We start from the raw sequence: 24,242 nt of genomic DNA, 5'->3' as shown, positions 1-24,242 counted from the left end.
AATCAACTCTCCAGCGCTCGGTACATTTGATCCAACCAAAAAAAACATTCTTGCAACAGATACATCTAACTATGGGCTGGGTGCCACACTAGTCCAGAAGGATGGCAGAGAAGAAAAGGTAATTGCCTATGCGTCCAGGAGCCTTTCTCCTCCAGAGAAAAATTACTCTGTAATTGAACGAGAAGCCCTGGCGTGTTTTTGGGCGGTCAGACATTTCAAGTTTTTTCTATGGGGTGTGAGGTTCACTATACGGATGGATCACAAGCCCCTCATATATGTATTTTCGGTGAAAGGTCTGGAAAATTGCACCCCACGCATTAGCAGGTGGATTCTGGGATTAGAACATTATAATTTCAAAGTTGAACACGTGCCAGGCAAGGAAAATAAAATTGCAGAGTTCCTCTCGAGATCACCGTTACCAGAAGAGGAAGAACTTGAGGAGGCTCTAGACAGCCCAATAATGATGATGAATTTTCCTGCCATCACAGAGAAAGAATGGGAGGACAGTATGAGGGAAGATAAAGAACTTAGGGTGCTAATGGAACAGATCAAGAGAGGATGGCCTAACAAGAAAAGGGATGTTGAAGCAGAGCTAGAAGAGTTCTGGGAAGTACGGAATGAATTAAGTGTCATTGGAGGAAAAGTGTACCGAAATAATAGAGTAATGCCGCCCAGAGAATTACGGAAGAGAGTTATAGACTTGGCGCATGAAGGTCACCTTGGGCGGAGTGCCACAAAAGCTAGAGTGAGAACGAATTTTTGGTTTCCCAAAATGGACAACATGACTGAGGAAGCCGTGAAGGAATGTGGGGCATGCGCTAAGAGTGACAAGTCTAAAACTATACACAAGTCTCCACTTTCTCCAGTTGGTGTTCCAACCAAGCCATGGAGCAAATTGGCGTTAGACATCATTGGACCTATGCAAAATCTTGGTGTGCAAAAAAAGTTCATGTTGGTTCTAATTGACTACACCTCTCACTGGGTGAAGCAAAAATTTGTGCACAACATCAACACCAGATCAGTGATCCAATTTCTTAAAGAGGTGTTTTGTGAGGAGGGTATACCCTCCACATTAGTTACTGACAATGGGGTACAATTCACCTCTGAGGAAATGCAGAGTTTTCTAGAGGTTTCAGGCATCAGACATGAGACCACAGCTCTTTATTGCCCCAAAGCAAATGGCATGGTGGAGAGAGCTAATAGGGTCATCAAAGAGAATATCCAGCTGGCCACTGTGAATGGACAAGATGTTGAGAATTGTTTGAGGGAATGTCTGTGGGCTTACCACACGTCGCCCAATAAAATAACTGGGGTCTCTCCTTTTGTGTCTTTACATGGAAGGGAGCCAAGTACCAAGTTTAACCCCTGTTGGTTAAATGGGGGCGATGTCAAGGATGTAGATTGGGAGGAGGCAGGAGAGAAAGTCAAACAACATCAAATTAAGTACAAACAGTGGTACGATAAGAAACATGGTGTGAAGTTTCAAAGGTGGGAAGTGGGGGACATGGCACAAGCCAGAAGGAACACTAAAATGGGAAATGACATCAGCAAGTTCTACTCCCCCAGCAGGATTGTTAAAGTGTTAAGAAATGTTGTACAGTTTGAAAATGGTCAATGGTGGAGTTTTGACAACATTGTAAAAGTACAGCCATAACCCTTTCTTTACAGGAGCAATCTGCTATCCCCTCCGGGGAGCCGACTAAGGTGTTGTGAACCCGTACTTGTCGGTCCGCCTTGTGGGTACTCATTATAAGGAAGGGAGATGTGTTACAACCTGTTGGTTCATTCCGTCCACCCCTGCTCCCTGACCCCTGTTGGGTTCTCCCGCTGTGAAGCTTGTTATAGAATGTTGGGTTTGTCTTCAGTGAGGAGAGTGGATGGCCAATAAATGAGTTGTACTTCTTTCAGCTGTGTCCTAATTCTTTCAGTACTCTTCAACTTCTAACAAAATCGCATTTGATGTTCAACCTACAAGCACAGTTCCCTTCTATACCAATAATTTTTGCTTTTGCCGTATCACTTATCTTACAAGGGTTGAGTCCAATTCTTACTCTCAGCACTTTGTTTCTTAACAACGGGTTTGGTAGGGTGTCCACATATGGATAACTAATTTAACCTAAAATGTACAGATTTTTTTTCTCTTAAGTATTGGTAGGCACTTTCATCGGACAATTTTTTACCTGGCGCTCTTAGCTCACTCTTGAAGATTTCTATTTGTAAAGACTGTGGAAGCTGCTTTACATTCATAACAGTCCTAACGGCAGCCACGTTAGTCCTAACCTTTTTTGCCCACTTTAATTTCATTCTTGCACCATTGAGATATTTGTTGTCCATCCTCCCCACTCAGTTTCAAGCAGAATCCTATTAGGGCTTTTGCGGCCAGCATATTCCATGAAATTATGCCAGTTTTTAATCTTATTGCTTTCATCATGGCTTGTAGGAGTGTAGGATCTGCTCCTTATGGTTACCCCCACTTTTTGCTGAAGTTTCACTGTTTTTCGACTTTAGTCTGGCTGGTTCCCTGCTATCCAGGACACCAGCCTAGCTGCTTCCTCTCTAAAATGATTACATGTACTTTAGGTACACTCCAGTTTGTTTACTGAGGTACCCTTATGAGTCCCTAGTGTGTGGTACCTTAGGTACCAAGGGCATAGGTACCCTAGAGGCCTACCAGGGGCTGCAGCATGTATTATGCCACCCCTGGGAAGCCTTCCAAAATGACACCACAGGACTGCTACTGCAGCCTGGGTAAGGTGGTGCATGCACCCCTTACTTAGACATAGGTTACCTATATCTACATTGAAACACTACACATATAAACCACCCCTATGACAGGCCTTACCAATCCTGAAGGCAGGCTGCTGGGTTTTGTGTGAGAGGGTGCCCATGCGTGAGGAGGGCCCCTCTGCAGCCTTTGGAACCTATTCTCTGGGGCTGTTCTGTGATGCAGCCAGACCATATACTCTTAAGTACATTATAACCTCACGGTAAATACTAACTTTGGAATGGCTGCAAGGAAACATGTTGTGTTTGGTGTCAAACACTTTGGAATCATCTACCCCCCCTCTAGACTTGGCGGCGGGGGTATGATTCCACCCTTCTAGAGGGAGAGACATGTACACACCGGTACACCCGGTACCTGTTTAAAAGAACCATGGCATCACATAATGGATGCCACAGCCACAGACACAAGTCTGGCCTCCTGCTGCTGGATGAAACTCCGCAGGGTAGACCTGGACAATAGGTTTCCTATCACAGGGAGGTGTCACCACCTCCCAGACAGGCCTTAGTGTATTAGGGCTGGGTGGGTGCACTCCAAGAGAGCTTTGAAGTCTGCACTGGGGCACATTTGATGTCCCTGTGCATAGCCCAGTTCAAATCGGTTGCAGGGGCTACCAGCCCCTGCTCTGGCGCGAAACTGGACAAAGGAAATGGGTGTGGCCACCCCTCTTTCCAGACTCTCCCATAGTTGGGTCCCCAGAGTATGTCCAACCCCTTCCTTGGGTATAAGAAAGGAACCCCTGACTACAGGACTTTAGATTACACCTGGAAGAAACTCTGATACTGAATCCTGGAACTTCGACGGTCTGCACAACGCAGGATGACTGAAGAATCTCCCTTGGAGTAAAGGAGTTACTCCCCTGCTTGGCAGGCACCAAAGACGCATCTGACCGGTTTGCATCTCCGAAGCTCCCACTGGACTCCGAAGTATTTGCAAGACAGGAGGTAGATTTCCAGCCTTCCTCGAGGCCTACCTGAGTCCCAAGCAAAGCTGAGACCCGTAGCCTTCGTGGGTACTGTGTAACCAAACCCCTGCACACCGTGCACATTTGCAAGCGCATTCGCTTCTTGACATTCCTTGAGGCTGTGCATTGGGTTACTTGTAGCCCAAACCCAGAGCACCTTTTCTACCAAAGATTGCTGGCCTACACTCCACGAGTGTTCCGTGGGCCAGCCCTTTGTGTTTTCGCTCAAGGTACTTTTGCGATCCCTGGTCCGTTGACTGGTGGATCCCTAAGAAGGCAACTTTGACTTTCATTGGGTTTACCTGGTTTCTCCAGACATGCCCTGACTCTCCACCACTTGGTGAGTCCCCCAGACTGCACCGAAGCATCTTTTCTCTTCCTGCTTGGGTTGCTGTTGTCAAGGCTTGTTGGGTCCAATCCGGTCACAGACACCGCAGCACTTGACATCTTTCATAGGGCAGCTTGAATTCAGCTCCTGGTTGTCGTCGACACCTCCTGGTCCTCGAGGCTCGGTGTCAACTTCACCTCTTCAACCTGAAATCACCCAACATCAGTGGGCTTTCGTCTATCGTGCCCCTGGTCACTGGCAAGTGACCCAGACGCTGTCCCCTCCGATTTCAGGTTCCTCTCATCTTCGATCCAGGCTTGGATCACACCGTACACTTTCCTTCTCAACGGCAGCAGCACTTTGCAGCAGATCGCCATTGAAATCAACGAGGATTCCCGACACCAAAAGACACCTATGCACCCGACTTCCCTGGGTGAGGTAACTCGAGTTCTCCGGTCCTCCCGTGGGTGTTGGCCCTAGAACACCTGAAGTCTAAAGGGGTTTGCTCAAAGTTCTCTCCTAAGTGTCCTTAATCTTTAAATTTCCAACCGCGACTTTCCCCATAGAAGCTAACGGCGATTCATGGCTGTGTTCTCACACTGCACGCGTCTCCCGTGGGTCCCCTGTATCACTACCTTGGGCGGTTCCTTGTGGTCCCAGCGATTCTACAGGCTCTAGGCCTTGTGTCTAGTCAAGTCGTGATTCTTATACCACTTTCTAAATATATGGTTTGGTTTACCCCTAGGGCCTTACGTATACCGTGCTAAATTTACTGTGATATATTAGGTGTAACATATGTGCTTTGACCTCTAGCCTCATAAAGAGACTAGTAGGGTGTGTTTAGGAATAAATACATATATTTTATATGGAATGATGTGGTCTCAGCGCCAGGATACCCTTTGGGTGGCAGCTGCGCTTAATAAGCAATAAATACAATACATACAATACAATATACCTGGTGTGGTTTTCCTTTCATGTAGCCATTCAAGAGATTATAGAATGGTAAAACAAGCTGCTTTACATTCCTTCAAGACTTAGCCTCAAGGCTGCTCTCCATAGCTACCACTAGGATAGCTTTCAAATAAGGTTGTCTTTAACCTATCACCTCTAAGGGCTTGTTTGGACTGGTGCAAGTTGCCCACTATAACTAGTGGACAGCATATGCCAGGTCAACTTCTCACATGGCTGAACTGTGAAGTGACAGTAAATAGTTCAGGCATTTTCCCTCCTCAGCATTCCAGCTGTTTTTACCACGAATATATAGCAATTCAGCTCCATATTGAAGTTGCAGGTGATCCTTGCTTCACAGGCTTTTAGCAACGGTCTACATGACATATCTCCAAAGGCTTCATTACATTTTTTCAGCCCACTCACCGAGGCAAAAGTCCTAGTCTTTAGGGTCTCTAGGTGAAAATTCCATTTCAGAGACCGCTCGAACCAGACTCCAAGGTACTAATATTCATTAACTACTTCAAGTCTCTCAAAGCCTAGGTGCCAATTAAATTTGCTTTTAGTTTTCCCAAAGCAAAGCACTTGCGTTTTGTCCATATCTACCACAAATTTTTTGCACCTACAATAGTTCTCAAATTTCTCTAATTTCCTGAGCAGGCCAATTTCAGTCTGGGCTAATATCACAAGATCATCTGCATACAGGAGGCATGCCACATGTTTACCATTAATCTTGGGATTAAATCCATTTGCAGCAGCTAGGGTCACAGGCAGATTGGCAACAAGAGTAGAGTGGCTAATACACAACCCTGTCTCAACCCATATTCACTTGTATTTTTTGTGTTAAGGTCCCCCTGGTATCCTAAATAACCTGAGCCCAATTCTTCCTATACAGCTCCTGAATTGACCTTAAGAGGTCTTTTGGGATATCTAATTTTCTCAATGCCTCCCATAGGCGATTTCTATCTACAAGATCAAAAGCTGCACGGAAGTCTACAATGCAACTTATGCTGAGGCAAAGGGGAAGAATGACACAATTGAGGACGCATCAAGTTAAGCAGCATATGTGCTCGACCAAATTTTATGGGTCGGGGGGTTGTTCCTACACCTACTTTGATGATTTCATTGTCAGGTACAATGGTGGTGAGGGGGGATAAGTTCTTACGTTCTAAATGCTATGTGACCAACTATGTTTGATAACCCCTGATGATGTAACTTACGCTATGTATTTGATACGTACAATTGTCACTGCTATAATACAAGATACAGTCTCTTGTTTTGTATTACATGCAAAATTCAATAAAGTTATTAAAAAAAAGTCTACAAAGCAACAGACTTCCCAGACTTACATGCAATGGACCAGAGCAAGAAACAGTGGTCAATTGTTGAGTGCCGTTCCTTAAAGCCCCCCTGTTCTGAAGGTACTATACCATTGTGGTCGACCCAATCTTTTAGAATTCCCAGGATTATTTTTGCAATTACCTTTTCAGCCACATCTAAGAGATTGATCAGCATATAGTTTTTTGGGGTTTTTATCTCTCCCTTTTTATGTATCAGCCTCATAATTGCCCCTCTCCAGTTTTCTGGTATAATCCCTGTATCCAAAATTCTATCAAACAACCTGTACAATAACTCTGCCCATCAATCAGGACGATTTCTTATAATTATCACAGGCATATTATCAGGCCCAGCAGCTTGGGTAAGGCTTAATCTTACAATTATATTTCTGATGTTTTTAATGCTCAAACCTTATGAGCTTCCGTAAACTGCTAAAACATGGCTATTCAAACAGGCATACTAGTAACATCTTAGCCTAACCCTTCAGAGCAGCGCCAAGAAACCTACCTGGTGAACATGCCCTATACAAGTAAAGTTTAACATAACATAACATAACAATACAAACTTAGCTCTTATATCCTCTCCCAGGGGGTTACTTGTTTCCCCAACATAATATCCACTTCTTTACCATATGTGACAAAGAAATCGACTAGAGAAAAGTTGAAGGCGCAAACAAAATTCTTTCAAAAGGTTGGTGAAGACGTTTTTCAAGCACCATCACTAGGAGGTCTGCAATTTGCGCAAGGTGGAAATGGGAGTTTGGGAGGTAGAGGGAAAGGGATAAGGCTTTGCTAACAATGGCAATATTGTTAATAACAATGATAACAATGTGCAAGCAAAATCTGGAGCATGTCACATTTGTGGTAAAAAAAGGTCAATGGAAGCAAACTTGTATATTTTGAATGCATTTTAAAATGGAGTCAGAAAGGGGTCCTCAAATGCAGCATATTATAAATCAGATAGCACAGAATAGGATGATGCAGTCAGTGGCCCCAGCCCTACCAGCGTCTGTGCAGAACAAGCAGAATGTAAGGCAGTTCAGTGGGAATGTGCCTTCAGCCACAATCCTACAACAACCTATGCAAAATAATATGTCAGAATTTCAGCCAAATTTAAAATTTCAACAGGAAACATTCAGTAATTCATGAACATAGTCCATAATTTGCACCTACACTTGGAGTTCCTACAAGACCTAGTTTGACAAGGATGGTCCATATCTAGAAAGATAGGTTAATCTTACTCAGAAACATGGAAATTTGAAAAGACCCATTACATTTATTTTCTGCAACATTAGCTACAATAGAGGCAACATTGACTAGCTGCATGGAAAATATTGGCTAGTCTTCAGAGTGAGGAAATAGTGATGGGGTACACAATCGTGTTGGTTTCACATTCATTTGAAATATAATAGACTCATACACATACTCAGCATCTCACAAACAATTGCCAAAAAGTATTTTGGTGACTGAGAACATGTCAATAAAATCCTGCCACACTCTTGCCTTCGCTAATAAAAAGAAGCAGAGAAAGCTGGTGAAAGAATTCATGAATTTGAGACAATTTTATTGATGTGACAGAATTGTGTACCAAACCAAGACCAATTGGCTGATCTTATTTTATTTGTAAGAATGTTCTTGTTTAAGAGACCCTCATAGAATTCTTCAAGCAGCATATGCAGTTTGCACTTTGACATTAATAGTGGAGGCAGCCTACTTGTGTAATGTATCTTCAGTACAAGTAGCAGAATTCATTGTCATTACAAGAACATGCTGTGTAGCCAGTGAATTGAGTTTTTTGCAATCTACACTGTTAGTCAACTGTGAACCACAATTTTGGGCAGTTGTGTTTCCAGAAGGTTGTCATCACATCCACTAGCACCCCAATTAAGAATAGCTAAAAAAAATTAGATCTACTCAATGCCTTGAAATTGGCAAAGAATATTGCTGTTATAAAAGGTGCTGCACATAAGAGTGGAGATAACATGGTTTCATTGGAAGATAACATTACAGATAAGACTACAATAGGCTGTGCTCTGTGTCTAGCACATTGCAATCAAATGAGATTTCTGAAACAGAAATGAAAACTTTAAATCATGTCTTGTCCATATCAGTTCAAACTCTTGAGGACCTAAGGCAGTTGTCATGTGAAACATCACAGGATGAAAATAAAATCTGGGGAAAAGAGCGGTATAGACAAGGAGAAATTTATATGTGGGGACCAAGGAGGTATGTGTTGATTAACTCAATGCTATTGCAGATGGAAAGATAAATGAACGCACCTACACAGGTGGGAAGTGAGGGGATGGTGGACACATTTAAAAAGTCAAACAATTGCCTATTGCACACAACCAGAGAGTAATTATTAATCAATTTCTCTAAAGCATATACGACATGAGCAGAGAGTGAACACAATTGTAAAATAAGCTGTTAGAGAAAACATCATATTAAAGAAAATCTTCTTTAATTTTTGTGCAGCCAGCCGACACGTGTTTCGTCGCATAGCAATGCGACTCATCAGGGCTGTAAGTTTCAAGTGAATGAAAAGAAGGTCGCTTAGCCGGTGATATTTCCAACCCGGCCGGGCTCAGGACCATAGGAAGCGTGGGTAGACTTTAGGTCCGGTATAAAGCACGTCATAAAAGGCCTGCCAGGCCTAAAGTCTACCCACGCTTCCTATGGTCCTGAGCCCGGCCGGGTTGGAAATATCACCTGCTAAGCGACCTTCTTTTCATTCACTTGAAACTTACAGCCCTGATGAGTCGCATTGCTATGCGACGAAACACGTGTCGGCTGGCTGCACAAGAAATTAAAGAAGATTTTCTTTAATATGATGTTTTCTCTGACAGCTTATTTTACAATTATGTGTTCACTCTCTGCTCATGTGTGATATGCTTTAGAGAAATTAAATAATAATTACTCTCTGGTTGTGTGCAATAGGCAATTGTTTGATGTTTGTAACGTGTGCTCAGTGAACAGACGTACCACGGGGGGTTATAGGGCTTATCCCCTCGCTTATTCGCACCAACACCCAGTACTGTTAATCCCAATAACCTAGCGTTTACTTTTGCAGAGCGCCCTTTCCTTTAACCCTTAAAAACCCTTCTCTCTTGTTACACATTTAAAAAGTATTGGTATAATCCTCTTTTTTGAACAATTGCAGAAAACGTTTGTCAAAAGTGTGTAATATGTCAACAGGTAAATGTGGGAAGGAAGATACTAGTGACCATAAATCTTATGGGTAATTCAGAAGGTTCTTTCACACGGCTGCAGATTTTTACACCTTCAGCAAGCAATTAACCCTGTGAGAACCTGGAGCCTGAACACTGGGTAGTGGTAAAGAAACATAGGAAAAAGTTGCCTTGAGCCCCAGTAGAATGTGTTTTACAAAGTCATGTTGGTGACGAACACTGCTGTGAAGTGTGGAGTTAGATCCACACATCTCTTACATAAAGAGAATGAACTACAGATGAGGAACCAGAGACACAATCTTCTGGTTCACAGAGTCAAGCTCGAGTTTGCTACATGGATCCAGAGGGGAGGAGAACAAAGAGTTCTAGGAAAGCAAAGACAGTTCACGAAAAACAAATAAACAAACAAGAACAACAAAATCAAAATCAAGAAAAACAAACTTTTAAAAATCGAAGTGCAAGAATTGGTAATCACATTCAAACCTCTGCTTGTATTGAACTTGTCAACAAGACAAAAAATCAAGTCCCAAGAGCAACTCAAACTGCTGAGTTACAAGTGGTGCAAATCAAGACACAAAAAAGATGAAAATTGGACAGGTAAAAAAATTAACCAGAAGATGAAAGCTTAATCCAATCTGAATGGTCCAAAGGTGGGACAACATTACAAAGATTTAACAAGTCTGAAATGAAATGAAGAAAAATCATCTGAAGCAGTAACAGATTTGGTTGGCAAACCAAATCAGTAATCAGAAGATCAAGTAAGAGTGCCAAACAAGAAGTACAAAGCTCCTGAATGGGCATCCTTGACAAGAATAGTGCCATAAGAAAGAGACATTGAGGTAAGAGATTTTTAAATTCTGTTTGAAGAACCTCCATAAATTGGCACATGAACTGAGTCTGTAAATAAACAACATATTTTCCTGACGAAGTAATGGACTTACATTTTTTTTTTACTTTGGGGGATATTTTTTTTATTGAAATGTTTAACCACTTCAGCGCTAATGACAAGGGTAACTCGTCATGGACTTTCCATTGATTTCAATGGAAAGTCAATGGAAGATCATCAGGTGCCTTAGCAGCCAAGTGGTTAAGAAGATTAAGTGTACTTGCATAACTCTCTTGGGTTACGAATTTCTTATTTTTGCCCACATTTTTTTTTAAATATACCTGCTTCTTGAGAGGAGTAACTTTTTTTACCATTGTAGATTATGGTTGAGGAAAGGTTTCACACTCACATTGTGAACCAGTTTCCTGCCCATAGTCAAAGGAAAAATGATGTCCACATACCTTGGAAGAGGATTTTCTACACAGATTTGCAAAATTTTAACAGACTGTTAAAAAAATATATATTTGCCTGCGTGAAGATTTTGCCTACATCTATTATTTAAAAGGCTATTTGATTAATGCCCATATGGTATTAAGTCTAAAGTTTTGGCAGATTTTTTTAATTTTTGCATTTTGTTTTTGAAACTTAGATTAGCTTGACTGCAAAATAATGTTTATGTTTTTTACCTAGCGAAAAATACAAATTCACTAAGTGGATTCTTAGTGAGACTATATTCTGCTGTGGGATATGTTTTTAAATTCTACAAAATTACACATAATAATAACATTAGTGAAGATCATAGTTTAGAATTTTATTAGAATGTAATGAGAGAAGAGTGCAATTTAGTATGAGTGGGTTGAAGGAATGGTGTTTCATGTAAAATATGAGAAAATGATTAAGAATTCGCAGATACTTTGTACACTTAGGATTTCGCAAAAGAGGAACGCAGTGCTGTGTGATACGAATGAGAGCTGATAGATGGGATAAATTAGCTATGACATGAATACATTAATTTTCAGTTCTAATTATATAGTTAATAGAAATTGCATTTTGGGTGAAGAACCTATAGTTAGAGGCTTTTATCACATTTGTAACACAACAGCTTGTTTTAACATTCCAAGTAGTGGGATAGGTTCTTGTTATTCAGCTTCGGTATTTCTTAACATATACCATGTGAATAAGCTGAATGAAAAGAGTGAAATAAATTAGAAAAGAGTGAAATATGCAATGGGTCAGGCAATTTTGGATGTGTTGGGTGTGTTGATTCCCCACTACCAGTATGAGTTTAAATGATGTTAAGACTAAAATGTTGCCTACTTTCGTAGAACGTTTGGCTTATAATACAGCAGGAGCATAAACTAGAATTAATGTAGGAATACTTATTATTCATGCAATTTTTATTCAAAATAGATTTGCTTTGGCAAAAGAAGGTGGTATGTGTCGTGTGATTAAAGTTTAACACTGCTGCCCCAATATTTTGGATGACAGCACGTGTATTAAAGGTATTTTGACAATATAACTAACATTTTAAGTTTTGTTCATTCTTTAGGAGAAACTGGTATGTGGAAACTATTGGTGAATGGTTCAGTCAAACTGGCAAATGATTTAATAAAATGAGTCAATGGATTGGTGAGATTGTTGGGGGTTTACTAGAAAGAGTGTTAACTGGATCTATTGTATTAACTCTAATCATGATGGGTATAGTATTGATATTTAAGCTTGTGTAACTGATTTGTTTTAAAATAGGTTTAAAGTGTGGTTGTGAAAAGAAGAAAATACCCAGATGAAGAAAGAAGGAGCTCAAAGTTGGTGATTTAAAATGGATGAAGAATTGAAGGCCTTACAGAAGAAGTAAAAGGAGCCTAGAAGGATGAATGAACTATTATAATGTAGTATTGTGTAGAATAATAATTATTTTGATAAAATTATCAAAATGGGGATTCTAACAGTGTTTTACTAATTCAAAAATTAAGCTTACTTCGAGATCCAGAGAGGAACCCGCCAGGGGTGTCCCCTCTCACCCCTCCTGTTTGCTCTATATGTGGAGCCCTTAGCGCAGAAGATCCGCGACAATCCCCACATTATAGGAATGTCTTTCGGCAACGAACCCCACGTGGTGGGACTATACGCAGACGACATAATCGCCGCGTTGGACCGCCCCTCTACCTCCATACCAGCGTTTTTGGCAGAGCTGGCACATTTCGGCGAGGTATCTGGTTTCAAGGTTAACCAGGGGAAGTCCCTGATACTGCCCCTAGGCAGCCATGCCCTTCCCAATAACCCACCACCCACCTTCGGGTGCCAACTGCAGTCCACCACTCGGCTGCCTTACCTGGGGATTACCCTGACCTCCTCCACGGTCTCGACGGTCAATCACAACTACTCTGCTCTATCATCCCGGATCCGGGCTGACCTCGCGCGTTGGTCGAAGCAGCCCCTCTCCTTGCTTGGGAGGATCGCGGCGGTGAAGATGTCGGTCCTACCCAAGATATTATACATCTTTCAGACCCTCCCGGTGTCGCCGCCAACGGGAATGCTAGCTGACCTCCAACATGATCTTCATCAATTTGTGTGGGAGAAGAAACGCGCCAGACTACATCAACGAGTAGCGCACAGGACTGTAGATGAGGGCGGCCTCGGGATCCCAAACTTGTTGCAATACTTCCAGGCCTCGCAAATCCAATATCTAGTGGAGTGGTACCGGCCCGAATCAGAGAAGAGATGGCTCTTTCAGGACAGGGCCATGGCCCAGACCTCCCTGTGGAAGATACCGTTTCTTGCTCGCCGGCACATGCCGCGCTACCTCCTCCGCTCCCCTATTACTCGGACCACTATGCCGATTTGGGACATGGTAGCGGTCAAACGGGGCCTCACGACCTTCCCATCCCCGCTTACCCCGCTTTTTGACAACCCCGCATTCCTACCAGGCACGGACACTCAGGATTTCCTGCAATGGCGTGATACGCCTTGCCGATCAGCTGGGCACCTCTTTGACACGGAGGGTTTCCTCTCTCTCGCCGACATCTCGCGAGACTATGGAGTGGATAACCCTCACCTGTTTCAATATTTCCAAATCCGCCATTGGCTCTTGAGGCCGGACGTTGCCCCCCTGGTAGGCCGGCAAATGACACCGTTCGAACGCTGGCTTGTGTCCAAGGACTCAGATAAACATCTTATCTCGGACCTCTATCGGCTGCTCTCCCCTGCTGTCGACCCTGCGAAAACTGCTGGACAGCGGCGATGGGAAGCTGAACTCGGGAGACCTCTTTCCTCCATGGAATGGAACCACATATATTACAGGGCTGCCCACACTACCCGCAACACCAAAGCCAAGGAATCAGCGATAAAACTGGCTATCTATTGGCACCTTACCCCAGCGAGACTCAATCAAGGCAACCCGACCCGAAGCGCGCTGTGTTGGAGAGGATGTGGCAGCTGGGGTACATTGACTCACCTCCTGTGGGAATGTCCCGCCTTGCAAGAGTACTGGAAGGTCGTCCTGGACGATATTGATTCCACGTTCGACACTGAGATCCCACGCTTCCCAGCTAACACACTCCTAGGGCTTCCCAATGCACTTACATTCCCCCTGCGATCAGCTCGCGGCAAGCAGATGGGCATCGCTATGCAGGCTGCGTCGCAACACGTCCTGTCGCTCTGGGGCTCCACTACCCCACCCACCCACACGGGCTGGCTACACAAGCTATGGTTCACGTTGGGCATGGAACGGATCCAGGCCACACTCACACATACCACCGACACATTCCGCACTGCCTGGCAACCGCTCCTGACGTTGCTCTCCAGGGAATTCCACGAAATCACCTGCCCGAAGTACCTTCGCATCCTACGACTTACAGACTGCATGGTGGACCGTACGCGGCCAGAGGCACCTTGATACATCTAGACTAGCTATCACTCACACGATTACTATGGAAAACTGGCGTACTGGTGGGGTGGGGGGGGGGCGTTAGAGTTGGGGGTTGGGGGGGGAGGAGGGTTTTTAAGGCTGGCCTGTGTACTGTCGCCCCGACTGGGGGCTTCTTTCGACCTCCAGGCACCACCTTTCCATCTGGGCATGCTCATCCTGCTCACCTGACGCTTACTAGAGAAGACATGTTTGTCTGTCTCGCTTGCCCGACTTGCCTGTTGATGTCCATTGCTATGCCATGCCTGTTTTCTCTGTTTTAAAACTCAATAAAAACACTTTGAAATTAAAAATTAAGCTTACTTTGGACATTATTTAGTTAGCCTGACTAGTCCTCAGACAGCTTGCACTGACATATACATAATATGTGCAGAGCGAAATGTGTACTTTTATTTTATGTGAGTGAGTGTTTACACATGCATATCTTTGTGTGCATTTCCATACATCAATTAAATAGAAGCCTATTCTATGGACTATGTATAAATAGATTGTATAATGTGTGTTCCTCATTCAATGTCCTGTGTTCTAGTTTTTCTAGGGAAGGTCCATTAGCTGACCATTCTGTATTAAATAAATGCCATCAATGTCACCATCCCCTTCATTTCATATGCACACCTCATTCATTAATATGCAGTTAAGTAGGTGTTCCTAGATGTATCTTATCTGATGCATCTTGTGTATTATAATAATGATGGGCTTACTAGAATGTTACATTTCTAGTATACCTCTATTTTGTCAATAAACCCAATAAAAGATGATGTTTTAGGGATATGCACCAAACTTTCTTAGGCTTTTAAACTGAGCAGACTCTGTGCTAGTCCCTCTATTTGCTTTATAATTACACTTTCTTTTTCTTTTGGCTGCTTATTTGCTTTGGAATAAGACTTTATATTGTGCCTTGTGCTTTATTTTGATTTCTTATTGAAAGATTTATTGTTAATTCCCTATCTAATTACTTTTTGCCATCTGTAATTGTCTGAATTTTAAATAGACCTTTATAGTTTTGACTTTGAATCTTGTCTTCATATGCTTTTCTTTGGCTTTGAACTCAGTCTTACGAAGACTCACAAGGTCTTTAGAAAACTCAGAGAGTCTTGATCCTACGGCTCGACCCTCTTAATACTTTAAGCATTTCAATAGGCATGTGGACAGCTTACAAACACTCACTAGCCTAATGGAAGTAATCACGTTTTATTAATGGAAGCCAGATAAATATTTCAAAACTGCCAAAATATGCAACCAGGACTGTGTTTACTAATATCAAAGAGGTACAACAGGTTACAACTAACGGCGAGCACAATTCTTTTGAGATTCTTCTAGTTTTCATTTTCTTATTAATTTATGATGAATGGTAAATTAAATGAATGAAAGTGCCTCTCAATGAACTTTTATTAGATCTCTTCCGTGTCTTGTTTAATTGATGCTAGTGTCCCCATATTTTCTGAGAAGAGTGGGTTAGCCCTTAGACTACAAGACAGTGCATAGATCAATAGCCTTCAGGAGAGACGGTCTCCCAGCGACTACGAGAGAAACTATTGGGGAATTGCTGAACTTTTAAAGAGTGTTGTTGTTATGAAATTCAAGTAGGTTAACAGACTAGAGTTTGATATTTATAAGTACAGTGCTGTTGGAATGCCGGTCTTTGTATGCGTCAGGAGAGGAGATGACATACTCGCTCAAACAAATAGTTTACATGCAAAACCAGGAATTGTGATCTACTGTGTTTCACTGTGTTCCTGCTGGGCTATGTTTGGCCATGCCACCTCTGACTTTCCTTCCCCACACTCTTGTCGTGTTCAAGAGAATCCCTTGTTTAGTTAAATAAAAGACACATTTTCTTCACAACAAGAGTAGAACTTGTTTTATGCAAAGGTCACTGTTTGTGGGACAGTGAAGTGTTTTCGCCCATGTAAGTCACTTTAAATTATTTTCTTTTTAGTTGGAGGACATTTGACTTCAATGATGGTACCTCAAAGGGGATGAAAAGGGCAAAGGTGGAAACAAGAGATCTCATTGGATTCTTTGCAAATAAAGACAGGACTTCCACTGCAGCAGCGACCAATGTGTGACAATGTAACACAATCTGGCAGAACAGCCTGGGCCATGGATGCAGCCAAAGACTTTTAAGGAATATTAAGATATTTTATTATTGTTCACAAGTGACCCAATTTTATTTTACATTTAAATATGGCATCATACTATCCTGAGAGAAGGGCAAAACTACAGAAGCAATATAATCATATTTAAAGCATTCATCCATACCAACCCATGGTCAAATATAAGCTGTGTAACACTACAATAATTAAGTCTGAATATCGACCTGCACTTATATCGTCTCCACAATGGCAACTATCAACATATCAAAGAAGTATTTACTTGTAGGGGTAAGAACAGTATGTCTGTTTTTCTCTTGTTAATTTCCCTTAATGATATTTTTATAGTTGATAATGTGGAGTCGATATATGTGCAGATCGTTATTATTGTACTTAATATTGTGACATGCAAACATGCAAGCAAATAGGCTTATGCTTACTCCAATCTTTAAAGCAATGGAAATCCCTCTCCAATAATTTGCCAGTGAGGAACTACTAACCATTCCTAAAAATATTTGGAACAAGGATGAATACTCTTTCAACTATTGTACTTATCCTGGACCAGTAGTCAGTAAGCTGGATATCCAGGTTACATGTTACAGAAGTTACTTTTTGATTGCCCCCAAAAGGAAGCACTACAGTCTCCAATACAATTGAGAAACTTCACCCGTAGAGATGACACATGGTGGAATTCCACTTTCAGCAATTCCAATTATCTGCGGGCCAGGATTTATATGGACCAGAAAAGTTCAGACCTGATCATTTTGTGTTCAGAGACCACAGACATTTTCCAGGTTGCAGGAGCTCTGGTTCTGGGCTACAGCCAGGTACTCGCCCACACCCTACAGCAGGATAGGGTGGCTGAAACATGCCCTGACCCAGAGTCCCACCAACTCACTTCCTCATCCACTGCTGACCCTCATTATGACATTTTCTGCACTCTCCAAGCCAACAATATTGGACAGTATTACTAGGCCTACTAAGTTATTCCCCATTCCAGGCTGAAAAGTTATAATCACTGGAGTTTGGTGCAAGGATACAACAAATTGTTTGTTTTTTACACTTTGAATTTAAAAACAGGCACAACATGAAAACTGTTCCCAGTGCGACAGACACACAATCAGGAAAAAGTAAGTCATATTACAATCAATGACAGACCTTAATCTTCTAACCAAAACTCATAAGGAGAAAAGTATGCGAGAAAATGCCAATAGTGGGTGAAAACGTTGTTATGGGTTCTGTCTGCACTAGATATACAGCTGTTATCAATGACATATGACTAGTGAAGTACCATTCTTCAAAGTTAAGTAGTTATGGTGTTCTTATATTATAGTTGGTCAACAGCCTCACCCAATCCAGAAAGGTATATCTATAAAAATATTGATGCTTGCATAGAACACCTATGTAAACAGGTTATTAAATAGCTTTCATGGGAGGTATAAGCATTTAGACATTGAAATGTTCCATGCCAGTACCATAATTTCAACAACTATGGTCTAATTATCACAATTTAAAGTGAATGTGCTCTCTGACTAGCAGCCACTAGAGCTCTCTCCTGCACTCATGAAACAGGATCTCTTATCCCTACAACTCCAGTGCTCTGGATTGCCTGAAGCCAATGTAAATGCAAGAAACCTGCATATATGGTATTACAGTTGTTTGGCATCAAATTAATTTCTGCATCAACGACAAGAGAAGAGTATGTATCAGTAAGTAGATAGATTTATTTTTTTAAACAAGCTTTATTAACAGCAGGCCATAGTTATTAGACTGTCTAATTTCACACCTACATTTTTGACCTTTGTGGAAAGTTGAATAGACTTACTCAAAATACGCAGATGGGAAAGAGCTTGATAAGTCACTTTCCCTTTCAAATAAAGGACCATGATCCCCATTTTGGCACTGTTTATTTGAAAACATTTCATATTCACCCAGGCATGATATGCTGGCAGACAATCTTGTTTTACTTAAAGAAACCCTGTTTCATATTAAAACATATTTGGATTCCTTAGTACCTCATACAGAGGGGCTAATATATTTAAAAGAGAACAGGCAGATTGTGATGCTACGTGAAACCCCACAATATCTGTTAGACTGGTCTCATCAACAGATGCTGCATTCTAAATGTTGGTGTCATTTAGGCAAAAAAAACATTTAAAACAAGTGATGGTAGTTGATAGGTATTTGAAACATTGACAAGAGCGTTCAAAAGGACCTGCTGATGATCCACGGTATCAAATGCTGCCAGCACGAGGAAAAAGACCAGTGGAGCCAAATGGTCCTCAGTGATCCAACCAAGAATATAATTTCAAAGTGCCACTAGCACAGTCTCTGTCCCAAGATTAAGATGGACATTTACTGAAAACGTTTCCGATTAGAGTGTGACTCCTGTGTGAGGGTAACCTATCATTCTATCCTCAGAGCTCCATAACCTTATGAAAGAACTCAGCCTTGGTCTCATTCCATTATATGGTCATGAAACTCCTTGGTTACTTGCAATGATCTTATAATGTATGCTAAAGGGTACTTCATCACAAATATCTTTAGTTGATGCTGACATGCATAATCAAAAGATTACAGGCCCATTCTGCTTGACCAAAAGGACTGTAGCATTTTCAATCGAAGGACAGACAGATTTCAATTAAAAGGGCCTGCCTGTAATTCCCTCAATTTCCTATGTAAATCCAGCTCTGTGTTATGCTTGAATGCCTCACTACATTGGCCTGCTGTTTTTGAGTATTTAGGCAGCTGGCTCTGAAATATAAAAAAACAAACATTTGCATATACCATAATATACTTTGAGCCTAAACATGCATTCTCTTAAATGATTCCTTAAATTGGTGTTCATGTCGTTGGTCCATTATCAGTCCAGTTATTAATCACAAGAGCCTTTTTCTTACCTTTGATGTTCTCACTCTCGTGATTACCCGAAACTGTTAAATCCAAGAAAAGCTTTGGTTGTTGCTGTGGCCTGGTCACTTCCATAGGGGGAGGGCTTGGAAAGTCTGAGGCCTCAGTTGAGGAGCCTGTACTGTTGGTTTGCGCTGAACTACCATTCTGGCTGTCTGGCAGTTTGTCAGTCACTTGACCCTTCTCGTCTGCCTCCCCACAATGCTCACACAGCTTCTCAGAGTGGCAGCATGTTAAGTCCTCACTGTTCGTGGTGTCAGGGCATGGATCCGGCCTGGTATCGGAAATGACAGAGGGTGCCAATGACTCCTCTTTCTCCGGGCATAATGTTCCTTTATGTTCTGGGCCCTCACAAGGCACCTTTCTTTCTGGCCCCATGGACCACAGTTTTTGTACAGATTGTTCTTTCAAGAAGACATGAGCTCCACCTGCTGCTTTAGAGTCTTTGCTGGACAATACATTTTTGGTGACATTCTCCCTCAACGAAACTAAGAGCTCCTCCTTGGAAATCTGCACCACAAAGCCACTTTCTTTCGAGGTTTTCATGCTTCCTTCTTCTTTGACCTTTAAGTCAATATTAAAAGATTGTTTTTCACCATTCTCTTTCTTTGTCTCTGTACAATTCAGTTCAATGTCTGCTGTCCCCTCCCCTAAAGTGGCATCCTTTGTATCTCCTTGAGATTTCAAAGAATGACTTTCAATGTGATTTTCAGAATCTTCATTAGGCAGACCTCCATTCTCTACTATAAGTGGTAAAACGGACTCATATTCCTTATTTTCATGGCTGTCCTGTTTTGATGTAACTTCTTTAACAGGATCAAGATGTAATTTCACTTCTTCTTCAATCTGCTGCTGAAAAGGCTGCCCATGCTCTAGATTTGCTGCAACTGACATCTCATCTTGCATCTGGCCACCACCCTGGTCCAGTGTTTCAGGAGTTTCTTCATTTATCAAGTGACCGATTCTTGTTGAGTGCTTCTCAGACTCTGTGTCAGCATCTGAGAAGTAAGCAGAGTCTCTGTGGGGGATTCCTGGTTCCAGTGTTCTCAGCAGTGACTCATCAATCGGGGTGGCTTGCTCTTCAGACATGTCCTCAGTGAGAGTGAGATCGCTAGTTGACTCGGAAATGGGTGTCAAGGTGAGTTTTGGGGTCTTTGCGTCATCCTCCTCCATTACCTTGACAACAAACTCTGGAGAGAAGGTGTTCTCCGTTTCGTAGCCGCTGTCGCCAAACTTTTGCCCTGGCGAGGAGTCATGAGAAGCTGGGCTGCACACATCAGAGGAGCTGGTGTTGGATGGTATATCGAGAGAATCTACAGAGTCCAGTGTTGCCCTTTGTTCGCTATGATTGCCCACTGTGGAGGACAGGGCACTATGATTTAGAGAGTCTTCTTCTTTTTGCATATCTGGCAGTATCTCAATAGTCTGTTCTTCAGCGCTCTCTGCCAGAGTTGACAGTGGAGTGATTTCTATGGGGATCATGATGCTAGAGTTGGACAATGCGTTTGACACGCCAATGTAGGGAGAAGAGGGATGCTGGAGGCTGCTCTTTTGAAGAGTGTCGTGAGTTTTCACCTGACCCCTCTTTGGGTAGTCCTGGATGTCATAGCTCTTCACCGCAGCACCCATGAGTGGATCAAAAAACTCCTCATGCTCTGAAGAGGCCAGGCCTTCGCCTGGGGGGCCTCCAGGCAAAGCATCCCCTTCCCCGAACACCCGGGCCTGTATGGAGCACTCTGACAGAGAACCCTGCTCAACCTTGAGAGAGGAGTTGTCATCCAGCCCAAAGTTGTCATGATCCAGATCTTGGTGATGGGCCCAGTCAATGACCACATCCCCTCGAAGCATGGAGCATGTACACTTTTGCAGGCTGCCCCGCAGCCCTCTGTTGCACAGAGGGCAGGAGAGTGAGCCCCGGCGATGCCCACCACTGCTACTGCTGCTGCTCTCTTCTGATGTCTGGTCTTCCATGAGAGACGGCTCACAGTCCCATGGTGAGGCCCGGTCTTCTAGGAACTCACACAGCGATGCTGGATCTTCAGCCAGAGTCTCTCCAGCCCCTCTCCCTTCCACCCCATCACAGTCCCAGCCCCGTGGGTGGTCTTCCAGGTCATGGTAGACATTGAGAAGGGAGTTTCCAGAGAACATGTCACCTATAGGCTCCATAAGGGATGTCTCCTGAATGTGCCTCGCAATGTCCCTCTCCCCTGGCCCACGGAAAGGGTTGACATAGCGTGGCAAGTCCCTGGCAATAGTAATGAAGGGGTTTGAGCCACTTGGTGTCCAGCCATGCACAAGGGAAGGCACTTCATGCAATATCATATGAGCAGGGGCCTGCTCTGGACTACCCCTGCTGCTCTCGAGTGGGTCCCAGTCTGAAGAGAAGAGCGGCTCTAGGGGTGAGTTTGGGCTCCCGAGAGACATGTGCCTGTGGTGGCCCCTTTGGTCTTCAAGATCATATTGCCGTTCATATACAGGGCTGGGGGCACAGACTGTGCAATCCACACCATTGTTCCGTTCACTATGCTCTTCTAGGCGGATATAGTACTCACTACTTACTGAAGGACTCCGAGCACTGATAACAGGGACTACACTGGGTGTCTCCAAGTTCTGTCGAGAATGCTGGTGGCCAGAGTCATAGAAGGGATTGGCAGGCACAGTCAGGCCCCCGTTGCTGGCTGCGTAATCTGGAGAGTGGGGTGACTCTTTCCAGCGGCCCATGCGGGCTTTTTCCCACATGTATTCAAAGTTGAGTCCCCGGCTGCTTTCAGTGACTGTCAGAATGTCATCCATATCAGCGTGGAAGCCATCTGTGGTGAAGTTGTCCAGCAGCGGGAAGGCTGAGATCTCTTCAGAACGCCGGAGCACACCCAAGGACATCTTGCTGGGTCTCAGCTCATTCCAGCGCCACTCAAAGCTTTCATCTGCCTGGTTAGCTCGCTCATTGAGGAGGTAGGTCAGCTGCAGGTGGAGCTCCTCAACAGTGGGCCTCTGCTCCACAGATAGCCAGCAGGACTGCATCACCTCATACCTGCAGAGGGCCGGGTGGACAAAATGGAGGGGAAATTAGGCACATTAATTGAATTGCCTCTGAGGTTCACATCAACAAGGGTAGAAACAAGATGACACAAGTTTATAAGGAAAGACAATTAAAAAAAAAAAGCTAATATCTGACAATACAGCAAGTTCGAAACGAAAGAGTTCTTTCATGCTGGCCTTTTCCCTCATAGAACAAGTGGACTCCTCTCCTTCCACTCTTAATCTCGCATGTCTGGCCAGGTTAAACAAGGTCGAAGGTCCTTGCCTGTCCCTAAGGGTCCTACTATTAGAGATTGCTGGTGAATGTGGAGGAAGTGTGTGGATTTGAAACTCCATGGCACTCAGGCCATTTGCTCATACACTTAGTGAGAGTCTCTGAGGGACCTTGAGGCAGTATAGGATGGTACTGCCTGGCTTAGTACTGAGGTATATGTCCATTAATGAAATTTGTATGAATAAAAATAAGTATATCCTAAAATAAAAACGGTTGAAGAAACATTTAGTGTTGGGCCTTAGAAGCGTTGTGTGTTTGGTGTTGCATGATAAGTAGGAACTCTTTTGCCCATTCAAATCCCACTCCCTGCTTGGTCTGTTGTAGTGACAACTATGCTGATGTCAGGCAGCTTATTTTGAGATATAGCAAGTCGTTCTCTGACATCCAAGAAGCAATGACAAGATGTATTTTGCCCAAGTTTCAAGACATGAATGGCAATTTATTGAGACGGAAGTGTTCAATATCTGAAATGCTGTTGCTAGGAAATGACAGCCACTGGTCACCAACCTTTTAGCCTTCCACATTGAGAAATCCACCCATACCAGAGGAAACGCTCAAGAATTTAGTCTTGTGGCGGGAAACGATTCTCACTCTAGCAACAAAAATCAATGGAGTGTCCTCTGTCTGTTTTTTCCAGGACTACTCTAATGTCTGTTTAAGCCTTTCATGCTACTTCCACATGGAGACTTCAAGAAGTCCTGAACATGGCCAGCAGGGCTTTTATCCAATTTGTGGATATATAACTGAATCTCTGAGGCACAACAAACCCTCATCTGGCTCGTAGTTGAAAAGCTAACTTCATTTAAGCACTGTACTTCTGTTATAAAGCCTTTTATGAGAAAGGTCTTACTGTCTTCAGGAAGCAGCTACCTAGATACTCTCCTTTGTATCTCGTAGTCTTTGCCATTGTTGACATATCTTTGTTTTGAAAGAGCAAAACTGGGGGGATAAGCCTTTTTTTGTGGCACCTGCCCTCTGGGATGCCCTTCCACTGTAATTTTGCCAGCAAAAAAACTGTCAATTGTTTAGAAAGGCTCATCAGACCCAACTTTTTTTTGCTGAGTCCCCTTCTTATTCTCTATTAGTGTGAGTGCTAGCCGGCCCTAGTGTGATCGTTTAAGCACGCTACAAGAATGCCATTCTTTCATACTGTATTTACTTGGAACTTTATGTTTTTTAAATCAAATGGGTCGCACATTCCAGAGAGGGATGCACACTGTCAGTCATTAATTCAATTTGCACAGGCAATGGAACCACTAGCCTGAAAAATCAGGAAATGCATGTTGGAATAGTCAGTCTATCCTGTTTGCCAGCAGTGATGTTAATACGGCTAGGAGACAGACTTGTTTCATCCTGACAGAATTTGCCATGCTCCTGCCAGAAACCTGATCCTAATAAATCTAGTCCTGTTGTTCTGGAATACCGTCCGTATGGTTCCTTAGTGGTGGCCCTAAGTGTATACATATATTGTTTAGTTTAGACGTTAACAAGGGAGAGTAGATCCCCTTGACACCAAACATTTAGTTCATTTGGATAACCGATTTCAAAATGGAGAGACCCCATCATTCTAATTCTGCTGTGGGATTTTCAGACTTCTCTGGAGGACTTTACTCTCCTTATGGGAGTGG

At 43.0% G+C, this 24,242-nt stretch overlaps 1 protein-coding gene across 1 annotated transcript in view; it reads right to left on the bottom strand.

Annotated features, from left to right (window-relative positions):
• LMTK3 (lemur tyrosine kinase 3) overlaps positions 1-24,242 on the bottom strand; it is a 207,777-nt gene that overhangs the window by 50,377 nt on the left and 133,158 nt on the right. The window contains exon 12 of the mRNA XM_078650948.1: positions 19,292-22,332. Coding sequence (XP_078507074.1) covers positions 19,292-22,332 — 3,041 coding nt within the window. The remainder of the gene's footprint in view (positions 1-19,291; positions 22,333-24,242) is intronic.

The sequence above is a fragment of the Lissotriton helveticus genome, chromosome 7 (assembly GCF_964261635.1).
Source record: "Lissotriton helveticus chromosome 7, aLisHel1.1, whole genome shotgun sequence".
Classification (NCBI taxonomy): Eukaryota; Metazoa; Chordata; class Amphibia; order Caudata; family Salamandridae; genus Lissotriton; species Lissotriton helveticus.
The sequence above is the reverse complement of the archived record's forward strand: the minus strand, read 5'-3'. Positions and strand labels throughout refer to the sequence as shown.